This window comes from Rhinatrema bivittatum, chromosome 2 (assembly GCF_901001135.1).
Source record: "Rhinatrema bivittatum chromosome 2, aRhiBiv1.1, whole genome shotgun sequence".
In the NCBI taxonomy this organism is placed as follows: domain Eukaryota; kingdom Metazoa; phylum Chordata; class Amphibia; order Gymnophiona; family Rhinatrematidae; genus Rhinatrema; species Rhinatrema bivittatum.
The window spans coordinates 512,949,147-512,961,690 of record NC_042616.1 but is presented as its reverse complement, the minus strand read 5'-3'; the positions used below and the strand labels follow the sequence as shown (position 1 = coordinate 512,961,690).

The 12,544-nt window shown below is 45.6% G+C and overlaps 1 protein-coding gene across 3 annotated transcripts in view; it reads left to right on the top strand.

Annotated features, from left to right (window-relative positions):
• The window catches only part of DEK (DEK proto-oncogene), a 213,427-nt gene that overhangs the window by 4,819 nt on the left and 196,064 nt on the right, over window positions 1-12,544 (top strand). For 2 of the 3 annotated variants that reach the window (XM_029590742.1, XM_029590741.1), the window contains exon 2: window positions 9,843-9,988. In XM_029590742.1, coding sequence (XP_029446602.1) covers window positions 9,850-9,988 — 139 coding nt within the window. In that variant the 5' untranslated portion in view covers window positions 9,843-9,849. Of the gene's footprint in view, window positions 1-9,839; window positions 9,989-12,544 lie in introns of all 3 variants that reach the window. The other variant, XM_029590743.1, reaches the window with a different exon arrangement.

Here is a 12,544-nt window from a genome sequence, read left to right as displayed (position 1 = left end):
GCTATTGGTGTCTAGGGCCTGAGAATTGACATACCTAACTGCTTACAATTGTGGCTGGATATTACTGCAGACTCAGAAATCAAGAGCATAGAAGATGGAGAAGAGCAGATTGGTCTTTTTCTGCCATCATTTCTATGTTTACCAATCGGCCCATCCAGTCTGCCCAGCAAGCTCCCATACTTATTTTCCCATACATATGTTTCACCAACCACCAATTTCAGGGCTCTTGTTGTAACTGTTTGATTCAATGATTAATGTTTAGGACTCTGACTCATTGAGACTTGCCTTCAGACCCCTTTCCTCTTGAAACCCACAGGAAGTCTTGGAGAGGGCTTGTTAATTGCTGAAGCCATCCCATTTCAGTTACAGATGGAGGAGGATACCTGGCACAAGATGCTGGATATTCTCCAGTACATGGAGCCCACCAAGAAATCGTGGTAGTCCCAGTGCATGAAATCATTGTGTAGTTGCTACTGAGGATTTGGGAACACTCCCTCTCAGTGCCTCCTGTCAATAGGCAGGCAGACACAATGTTTCTTATCCAGAAGGCTCTCAGATTCGACAACTGACAGCCTCCACACCAATCTGTTGTAGCTGAATCTGCTTTCAAAAAGGCCAAGTGCACTCTGATTCATTCCTTGGCAACCCCGGGGAAGGAACAGAGAGCCATGGATGTTCTTAGGAGAAAAGTGTTTCAGGGTGCTATGCTTATTGCCTGCATAGCGGCCTACCAGCTCAACATAAGATATGCCATACTGGGTTAGACCAAGGATCAAGCAAGCCCTAGTATCCTGTCTCCAGCAGTGGCCAATCCAGGTCACAAGTACCTGGCAAGTACCCAAACATTAAGTAGATTTCATGCCACTAATGCTGGCAGCAAGCAGTGGCTATTCCCCATTGATGTATAGCAGTTTATGGACTTCTCCTCCAGGAACGTATCCAAACTTTTAAAAAAAAATTTTTTTTTCAAACTCAGCTATGCTAGTTGCCTTAACCACATACTCTCACTCAACGCACAATTAAGCTCTGGAATTCGTTGCCAAAGAGTTTTCTCTGATTTTGTTTTAAATGTGCTACTTGCTAACTTCTTGGAGTGCCCCCTAGTCCTTGTATTATCCAAAAGAGTGAATAACCATTTCACATTTACCTGTTCAAATCCTTTCATGATTTTGTAGACCTCTCACATCTCTCTCTATTTTTTCCAGTGCAACTATTTTTTTTTTTTTTCTGGATGTGGCTACCAGAATTACACACAGTATTCAAGGTGTGCTCTAACTATTGAGCGATAGAATCATTATGACATCCTCTGTTTTATTTGCCATTCCCTTCCTAATAATTCCTAACATTCTATTTGCTTTTTTGACCACCACAGCATACTGAGCCGATAACTTTGGCAAGAACATTTTTCAAAGTGCAATGCTATCTAGAAGTCTGGTTTTTTCTAGGAAGAGAATTTGAGTGAATCTGCATTTTCTTTGCTTTCTTCATAGCAGATTCAAATATGCACTGGTGAGGCAGTTGGATGAGTTCACTTTTCTTGGGAGCAAGGAAAATAACAGCAGAATATTCCCTGGCCTTAGTCCTGGGGAGGAACTAGCTATGTTGATCTATGTTGAAGGACCACTTCCACCTGAGACTGTTCTGACTCAAGACTGAAAACTACTGTAGATTGCCATCAGATCCATGTAGGGAGGACCCTACCAATCTGCTATCAGTTGAAAGCTCGCCCAACAGAACTCCCACTCCCTGGGATATAACATCTTTCAGCTGAGAGAGCCTAAACATTCCACTTTTGAGATGTGAGCTGTGGAGAAATAAAGCAAATTCTGCGCTATACACTAAAACAGATTTTCTTCCTATGACACCATGGGACTCAAAAGTGCCTCCTTACCTATTCACATATACTACTACTATGGCATTATCCAAGAGTGCCTGAACTGCTATCCCCATTACTAAGAGAAGGAAATGTCATCTACCTCTTGCAATGGTGCTGCTTTCGCTTCCAGGTGTGGATATTTCCCACTATGAGTAGAGTAATTCCATTTGGCCTTTTGTCAGCCTATCTCCATCACCAAGAAATATGTCTTCCCAAACCTGGATAATTGGCTTATAACAGAAAACTCATAGAAATGGTGGCAGAAAAGGGACCAATGGTCCATCCAATCTGCCCAGCAAGCTTCCCATGTTGGTAACTGCCGTGCCATGCATGTTACCCCCACGTATCAGTCAGTTTTGATTGACATGCTTTGCTTATGGACTTGGTCATAGAAACAGTCCTGTGTTTTGGGGTTTTTTCTTAATGTCTGAGCTTCAGTACCCAGGCTGTGTGTGTGTTTAAAAAAAAAAAAAAAAAAAAGTCATGGCTCGTGTTGGTTGTCCCTGAATCCAAATTTCTCTTTCCTTTCAGCCCTCACCTCCCTCCTTTGAAGCAGAGAGCAGTGTTGGAGTTGTATCAAAAGTGTCAAGATTTATTTGGTTAAGGGTAGTAACCGCCACACCAGCAAGTTGCCCCATGCACTCTTTCTTCTTTTCCTTTAGGACTAGGCCATAGAAGCAATCCTATGCGTTTTCCCTTATGTCCATGTAACAGTATCCCAGACTATGGAAGTTGGGGCCCTCAGTTGTCATCTGAATCAAATTCCTCTTACCGCCCTGCCATTTAAGCGGGGAACAATGTTGCGTTTAAAAGCATCAAAGCATATTGGCTAAGAGTAGTAACCTACATGCCTTCTGTTAAGGGTAGCAACCGCCATACCTGCAAGCCACCCCCTGCATGCTTATCTCATTTCTGTCCTCTGGCCTTTAGAGATCCACAGTACTTTTCCCAATGCCGCTTTGAATTTTGACTGTTTTTTTTCTTCTTCACCACCTCCTCCGGAAGAGCATTCCAGGCATCCACCACCCTCTTTGTGAAGAAATATTTACTGATGTTGGTTTTGAGTTGTATTCCCCCCCCCCCCACCTCGGAATTTCATTTCGTGACCCCCAGTTCTATTTGGGTTTTTTTTCCCACCGGAAAAGGTTTGAAGTCCATACATCATTGAAACCTTTTAAGTATATGAAGGTCTTTATCATATCTCCCCTGCTTCTCTCATCCAGGGTATACATTTTCAGATCCTTCAGCCTCATAGGGCTTCCAATACAGACCCTACACCATTTTCATTGCCCTTCTCTGGACCACCTCCATCCTGTTTCTATCCTTTTTGAGATATCAGGCTCCAGAACTGATCACAATTCTCCAGGTGAGGCCTCACCAAGGATCTGTACAAGGGCATAATCACCTCCCTTTTTTTTTTTTTTCCTCTCTCTTGCAGCCCAACATTGTTCTGGCTTTAGCTGTTGCCTTGTCACATTGCTACACTATCACCACAAGATCACTCTCTTGGTCTGTGTACATCAGTCTTTCACACTCCATCACATACAACTCTTTTGGTTACCACATCCCAAATGCCTGACTCTGCACTTCTTGGCATTGAATACCAGTGCCAAATCTTCAACCACTCTTCCAGCTTTCTTAAATCTCTCTCTATTCTCTCTGCTCCTTCAGGCATGTCTACTCTGTTGCAGATGTTAGTATCATCCGCAAATAGACATACTTTATGTTCTGTCCCTTCTGCAATGTTGTTCACAAAAATATTAATTGGAACCAGTCCCAACACTGATCCCTATGGCTCCCTTCAGAGTAGGTTCCATTTACCATTATACACTGTCTTCTATTGGTCAACTAGTTTGTAATCCATGCCCACCACCTTGGCACTCACTCCCAAGCTTCTTATTTTATTCATAAGCCTCCTATACAAGAGTTTATCAAAAGCTCTGAGACTGACAGCAAATTTGGACGGGTAGTTTTGCAAAGTCTGGTCTCACTGTATTCCACACTCTGAGGGACGGGTTGCTTACTAAGTAAATGCCCTGTTGCAACCCTCAGCTTGGGACTCCCCACATGTAATGTTACGGTAATTCATCCTGCTTATTGACGAAAAAAGCACGTTTGCTTACCGTAAACAGTGTGTTTTTCTGTAGATGGGATGAATTAACCATGGAAGCCCGTCTCCCTGGAGAATTGACTACATAGCTACCGTAGTTTAGCTCTGGTGTACACTCAAAAGGTGGTGCCTGCGTAGGAACTCCTGCGCTTGCTCAGTAGAGAACTTGGTGCCACCAGTTGATGTTGTGTGTAATGGCTAATTAATCCTGTTCTCTACAGAAAATGCAGATTACAGTAAATAAACTTGCTTTCCACATTAACTGAGCGATTGTACTGCTAACTTTGAGACTTCATGCACAAAAAGGAGAATGGATTCTTCACTCCTTGGACTGCAGGAGAGCCCTAATGTAATAAATATTACTCAGTCTCACTGTCAAGCTTCTCAATTCTTTGTGTCCTTTTGATACCAATAAATTGGGAAGGACACTTGCCTAAAGAAATCTAGTTGGATGGTAAACTGTATAGCATACTGTTACACTCTGGCTGATTTACAGATTAGACTGTCAAGGCTCAAGTGAGAGCCATGGCCATTTTCTGTGGCTTATCTGTGAGCCACTTCCATTGAAGACATATACAAAGCTGCTACTTTGTTACATGCTGTCCAGACAGTAATAGGATGTAAAGGTGAGAACAGATGACAGAGTCCAGCTATTCTGTACAGTCTGTTCACCCAGTAGTCTACTCTTCATTGGTGGGGTCTGGTTTGTTTTTTAAGTAATTGCTCTGCAGTGCAGTCCTCAGCTTGGGACACCCCATACATTATGGCTGATTTTATATCTGCATGTTGACTGAGAAAGCAAGTTTGCTTACCTGGAAACAGGGTTCTGTGTAGACAGTAGGATGAATGAACTACACCTAATGCCAACCTCCTTGCAGAATCTGCTACCTCATTTAAGCTCTGGAAGAACTCTCACACATACTAAAAAGGCTTTGCCTGATCTGTGAGAGCTGTATCTATGCCTTCGCCATCAGATGAAGTTACCCACATGTTATGGATTATTCATCCTGCAGTCTATGGAGAACCCAATTTGTTTTCAATAATGCAGACCAAATCAAATTTATTAACTTTTAAAAGGTATAACAGAATCTCTGCTTTCTTTTTACAAAGAGAGCAAAAATGTATTTACTCTTAACCTCAAAGTTTTTGTTTTTATATTGTGACCATTTTGTCTTTGAGCTTTTTTTCTTTGGTAAACACTTATCACCTTGCATTCTGTTCAAGCCTACTAGATAGCTACTTTATTATTTTAAATAGATGGAGAAAAGGACCAAATGGTCCATCCAATCTGCCCAGTAAGCCTGTGCCGTTTAGGTTACCCCATGTTAATGTTTCCTAGCCCATAAATGTCAGGGCCCTCATTGGTTGCTGTTTGAATCCAGTTCCCCACCCTTGCTTATGAGTTTCTCACACTAGCTCTTGGTTGCTGTTGAACCCCATTCTCTGTTATGCCCTGCTATTGAAGCAGAGAGCAGTGTTTCCCTGTACGTACTAGGATCAGTCCAGACGGTGGTGGGTTATGTCCCCCGTCCAGCAGATGGAGTCAGAGCAAACTTCTGAGGGTGCTGGCATATAAGCTGGTGCAACCCTCCTAATCCTCAGTATCTCTCTGACTCCAGCAGATGTGAGGAGGGGAACCCGTTGCTTCCCCTGGCTAGTGGCTTGTTCCACGGTTTTTTTCTCTTTTCATATTTCTTTTAGGTTGGATCAAGCAGTAAAAAAAAAATAAAAAAAAAAAAAAAAATTGTTATTTCTTCTTGGGAGTTTTTTAGTAGTGAGGAGGTTTGGGCTTGCCGTACCAACTCTTGCTAGCTGGACTGCCTCTGTGGTGCCTTCCTCAGTTCTCCTCTCACTCTCTCTCTCTGTCTTTCCCTTCACTTTTCAGTGCGTTGGGGGGAAAGTTTGGTAAGTTGTATTTTTTCTTTACAGCTTCGCAAGCCGTACGGAGGTGGAAGCTGGTGGGGCCAGCCTCTCCCCTACCCTGAGCCGCGGTTTCCCTCCCCTCTCGCGGCCCCGCGACGCGCCAATTCCCCGGGGTCGCAGCGCCAGGGAGGTCCCTTTCCCCTGCCGCTCCTGGGGGGAGGACAAGAGTAGAGCGAGGCGAGGCAGGCCTGCTCCTCCCGCGGCGCGACTCCCGACTTCGCTCCAACACCTCGGCCCCGCCCGAGCTCAACGCGATGCAGCGTTCGCGCTGTCCTTCCTGCGGCGGCCCGGGACAGGGCGGATCGCGAGATGGTCCGTGCGGCCGGTGTCTCCCTGGGGGGGAGACGAGCGCCGCTCCCCCGACGATTTCGCCGCCGCGCTCGGAGCGCCGCGCTCCTCGGGGAGGTGCCCCGCCCCCTCCTTTGGCGGGAGCGGCGGCCATCTTAGAGCTGGAGAGCAGCGTGGGATCCGAACCTGAGGAGACTCCGGAGGATTTCTCGTCGTTAGTACCGCTGGTTCCAGACCCGGGTCCTCTCCCCTCCACCAGCGGACTTTCCAGGGACCCTCTCTCCTCCCCTCCCTCGGGGCCGCCAAGTTTTTCGGCCGACTTTGTGGTGCTCATGCACCAGGCCTATCTCCAAAGCCTGAACCCTGCGGGGGGCGGGTTGGCTGCAGTTCCCCCTCCGGCCAAGTCCCCGAGAATTACTGGGACGGCGGCTGCGGTACTGGGGAGCGCGGGGGGGGGGGGGTCCCAGGATGCCCTTGGCCCTTCCGTCGTCCCTGGGAGGGACGTCTCCTCTGCCGGACCCAGGGGGGGACCCGGCACCTCAGGGGGACGATGAAACGACTTCGGCGGTCCACCTGGAATGTGATGACCCTCGGGTGCTCCGGATCTTTCGTAAGGAGGAATTGGCGGAGCTCATTCCCCATGTTCTTCAGGAGTTGGACCTTGACCCTCCTGTTGAGCCCCCGGCTCCTCCAGCTCCCTCCGTAGCTTCCGCCACGAAGAAAGGGGATCCCGTGCTGGCGGGCTTGCGCCCACTGGCTAAGACCTTTCCTATTCATGATTCGTTTCTCCAGCTGCTAGTGCGGGAATGGGACACCCCGGAGGCGTCCCTCCGGGTCGGCAGGGCTATGGACAAGCTCTATCCTCTTCCTGGAGACTTTCTGGACCTCCTTAAGGTCCCCAAGGTTGACTCAGCGGTGTCCGCTGTCACGAAGAGAACCACGATCCCGGTCACAGGGGGTACAGCTCTTCGAGACCTGCAGGACAGGAAGTTGGAGGTCGCCCTGAAGAAGATTTTTGAGGTCTCGGCACTGGGGGTCCGAGCAGCCATCTGTGGTTCCCTAACTCAGAGAGCCGGGCTCCGATGGGTCCAACAACTCCTCACCTCGCAGCAGTTGCCACCGGAGGAGGCGGCGCAGGCGGACCGGCTGGAGGCGGTCATAGCCTATGGAGCGGATGCGTTGCACGACTTATTGAGGGTTCTGGCGAGAACCATGGTGTCCGCAGTCTCCGCCAGACGACTTCTGTGGCTGCGCAACTGGGCGGCGGACCCTTCCTCCAAATCTAGTCTTGGGGCACTACCCTTTAAGGGTAGATTTCTTTTTGGCGAGGATCTCGACCAGATTATCAAATCCCTGGGTGAGAATTCGGTCCATCGGTTGCCCGAAGATCGCCAGAGTTCCTACCGACCATCTTCCTCGAGCTCCAGGAACCACGCCCGCCCTCAGCGGCGTTACCGGGGAGCTAGGCAACAGGGACCCAGGACGCCATCCGGGAGATCTCAGTCTTGGACCCGGCCCTTTCGGGGTCGTAGACCGGCCAGGGACTCCTCGGCTCAGGGAGCCTCTGGTAAACCGTCCCAATGATGCCAGGCCCGTCCACTCCTCGCTACCCCGGATTGGAGGTCGCATCGCCCTGTTTTACGAGGAGTGGACCAACATCACAACGGACCAGTGGGTCCTGGACATCCTAAGACAGGGCTACGCATTGGAATTTGTCCGGCATCCCAGGGACAGGTTCATCTTCTCTCCCTGCGGGTCAGGCTCTAGTTGGATGGTAAACTGTATAGCATACTGTTACACTCTGGCTGATTTACAGATTAGACTGTCAAGGCTCAAGTGAGAGCCATGGCCATTTTCTGTGGCTTATCTGTGAGCCACTTCCATTGAAGACATATACAAAGCTGCTACTTTGTTACATGCTGTCCAGACAGTAATAGGATGTAAAGGTGAGAACAGATGACAGAGTCCAGCTATTCTGTACAGTCTGTTCACCCAGTAGTCTACTCTTCATTGGTGGGGTCTGGTTTGTTTTTTAAGTAATTGCTCTGCAGTGCAGTCCTCAGCTTGGGACACCCCATACATTATGGCTGATTTTATATCTGCATGTTGACTGAGAAAGCAAGTTTGCTTACCTGGAAACAGGGTTCTGTGTAGACAGTAGGATGAATGAACTACACCTAATGCCAACCTCCTTGCAGAATCTGCTACCTCATTTAAGCTCTGGAAGAACTCTCACACATACTAAAAAGGCTTTGCCTGATCTGTGAGAGCTGTATCTATGCCTTCGCCATCAGATGAAGTTACCCACATGTTATGGATTATTCATCCTGCAGTCTATGGAGAACCCAATTTGTTTTCAATAATGCAGACCAAATCAAATTTATTAACTTTTAAAAGGTATAACAGAATCTCTGCTTTCTTTTTACAAAGAGAGCAAAAATGTATTTACTCTTAACCTCAAAGTTTTTGTTTTTATATTGTGACCATTTTGTCTTTGAGCTTTTTTTCTTTGGTAAACACTTATCACCTTGCATTCTGTTCAAGCCTACTAGATAGCTACTTTATTATTTTAAATAGATGGAGAAAAGGACCAAATGGTCCATCCAATCTGCCCAGTAAGCCTGTGCCGTTTAGGTTACCCCATGTTAATGTTTCCTAGCCCATAAATGTCAGGGCCCTCATTGGTTGCTGTTTGAATCCAGTTCCCCACCCTTGCTTATGAGTTTCTCACACTAGCTCTTGGTTGCTGTTGAACCCCATTCTCTGTTATGCCCTGCTATTGAAGCAGAGAGCAGTGTTTGAGTTGCATCACAGTAACACTCTTGTTATTTAAGGGTAGTAACCACCACATCTGTAAGTTACCCCCATACTTGTTTCCCCAATCCGTAAAAGTCAGGGCCATATGTTGCTGAACAAATCCAATTCCCCTTCTTCCCCTGCTGTTGAAGTAGAGAGCAATGATGGAGTAATGCATCTACAATATCAAGACTTAATGGTTAAGAGTAATAACTGCCACACCATCAAGTTACTACTGCATGCACACTCTTCTTCATTTCCATCCTTTAGGGTTCCACAGTATTTATTCCAGGCCCTTTTGAATTCCTTCACATAATGGTGTTTTGAATGATTAAGTCATATTTTTAAAGTAATTTCATGGCTTGTTCTGAAATTTCATGTCACTTCGAACTCAGCCTAAGGAATGAGATAATTACCAATCTCATAACCAGTTATATATTATTTATTTGTTGCTTTTCCGCTCTACCTTTCTTTCTGGCTACTCTAGCCCCCAAGTTCAATGCCCTTGTTTTATGTAACTTTGCTTGATTCAGCCTTCTCGTTTTTGGTTACACTTGTTCATCCCCTAAGTTCCATGTAAACCGGCCTGATGTGAATTCTATTCGTGAAGTCCGGTATAGAAATATATATAAATAAAATAAATAAATAAAATTTTCATATTTTTCACAATTTCAAACTTTTTGCCCCCCCATAAACTTTTTTTGGGGGGTGTGGGGAGGTTTGCAGACCATCAAATCTTTGCTCACCAATGCTGTCATAATATGCCATACATTAATGACACTTTCATCATTGTGATATTTTTTAATTAATCCACACGTGCTGTTATGTTTTTTATTATATATTATACAGATCAATCATGTCTTCTCCTGAATCAGAAGATGATGCTGTGGGTGTAGAGAAATCAAATGAGGATAATCAATTTCCTAAAAAAAGTAAGAATGAAATTGAAAGAGAAGAAGAAGAGGAGGAAGAAGAAGAGGAGGAGGAAGAAAAAGGTATATGTAGTTTTGCAACATGGTGAATAAAATTTGGTAATGTGATTTTGTGTGTCTATATATGCTCACAAAACCCATCTGGAACTCCAGGATGGAATATTCATAGAAAGTTTTCTGATGCGCAGGTGTAGACAACTCTAGTTCTTGAGTGCTGCAGACGGGTCTGATTTTCAGGATATCCATAAAGAATACATGTGAGATCAACGTGCATGCATTGGAGACATTGCATGGAAATATATAACTCAATCACATTTACTGTGAATATCTTGAAAACCAGACTTGTTTGTAGCACTCAAGGGCCAGAGTTGCCTAGCCTTATTCTATTTATTGTATTTATTATCCACCCTTCCAAAAAAAAAGTTCGGAATGGGGTACAATAAAACATACACAATTTATAATAAAACAGTCAAAACAACATAATCATTGTTACAGGGAGAAGGTGACTGTGCAGTAAATGACATGACAGGGAATGCTAAAACAAGGTGTTGGATGAGTTATTCTAGAGCTTTGGGCTTCCTTCAATTAACTGTTTTCCATAGTTCCAATGAATAATTTATCGTCTTTCCAAACCAGTCCAAATGTGTGGGTTATGCCTCACTGCCAGTAGGTGGAGACGGGGGGTGGAAAAGCTTTCATGTTAATATCCTTACTATATAGCCTGATGCAGCAGAAGAGCTTGTTGGTATATTTCCCTGTCTCCAGCAGATGGTAGCATGTCTGTTTTGGTGCTACAGATGAAGAGGCAAGGCTTCTAGGGCCATAATTTATGGCTGCTTTTCTTTTGGTTGAGCCTGGACTGAATCAAGGGACAGATCTCAGGATAGCAGTATTGGCTGCTCTTCTTTCCCTCATGGAACAAAGTTCCCAAGCTGATGGTGAATGCTCTGAGCAAGCAGTACAGGCTCATTCCTCTCTTTCAGGCTGGCCTGAATACCTGCAGAATGTTTTAGAGATACTTGTAAAAGAGACTTTAAATTTCAGTCCAACCCCCGAACTGCAGCATCTGTTCCTTTTATTACACAAATCATTGAATGAGATCTTACATAAGAGAGTGACATCTTCCTTGTTTGATTTGAAACATAAGCTTTTTCTTCATGGCAATAAATCTGGTAAGATGCTAGCCCATTAATGAGAGGTAAATGGAAACCTACATTTTGTTTCTAATTCCAGGGCCGGAATGGGAAAGTAAGTACCTCTTCTGAGGGTACTACGGCTATTTTTCAGTCTTATTATAAACAACTATATACGGTGAAGAGGGAAGACCTATTGGTTAGAGAGAGGTTTGTGCAACGGATCTCATTGCCGGTTCTCACCCCTGGACAGTTGGAGAAGTTGAATGAGCCATTTTGTGTGGAAGAAATTGTGGCGGTGATTCAGGGCCTTCAGAATTTTAAGTCACCATGCCCTGATGGACTACTGCCTTTTTTCTATAAGGTGCTGTGTCTAGTGGTGCTGCAAAGCATGCAGCTCCTGTTTGATACTATGGTGGCCAGAGGTGTCATGCCAGACTCCCTTCGAATGGCTAAAATAATTGTGCTGCCTAAACCCGGTAGAGACCCTTCTGAGAATGCTGCTTATTAAACCTGGATATTAAGAGATATGCTAAACTTTTGGTCAATTAGTTGGTTGATATTCTCCCTTCTTTGATTTCCCCAGGGCAAGCGGGGAATAGTGCATAGGTTTTGTGGGATCTTTGTAAACGTCATAAGTTTATTGATCCTGCCCTGGTGAGCTTTGATGCCGAAAAAGCCTTTGACAGGGTTTTGTGGTCTTTTTTTTTTTCTAAAATTTGTTTTGGCCAAATTTGGGTTTTCAGGTGTTTTTCCAAGCCATTCAGGTATTATATGCTAATCCCAGAGCCCGGATTTGGGTTACTAGTTTAAAAAAAAAAAAAAAAGTACCTCCTGATTCAGAGACATTTGGAGGGGTTTTGGAAAGACTCCCTCTGGTCTCCTAGCTCGCCACATTGTACAGACGTCGTTCCTGATCCCATTGGAATAAGAGGAAGTGGGCTTCTGGGTGGGTTGAGCATCCCTGCCCAGTGGGCTAGGCCCCTCTTTAGGCTTGGTCTGCACACCACATGGTAGGCCCCAGAGGTGCCATCTTGCATGCGTCCTTTGTGTGCCATATTGCCCTTCCTAGAACGCTGGTACGTGCAGTGCATGTGCTGTGCACATAACATCACGTACATATGTGTACAACCTACTAAGCGCAGAATACAAGTAAAGCCGGGTGCACGGGCTGTGCATGCTCCTTGCTGCATCCTACCTAGGCGCCAGAAATCTGTGCGCATAAGATTTTAAATGCGAGCCGAAAACACACATTTACCGCCGCCAAAGGCTCCGGCAGCCAAGAAACATAAGCGCCTTTCTCGCTGCGATTACTTGTCATATTAAGGCTTTACAGTCTGACCTGGATTCCAACTTGTCAGCACTGTGAGAAAGTCCAGGAAGAGTTGGCCTCCCCAGACTTTGCTAAGCCCTGATCCTCTGGGCTGTGGGTTAGCCACAGCCTTAACTGGAAGTACCCCCGGGACTGGATCATCCATGGGAGAGG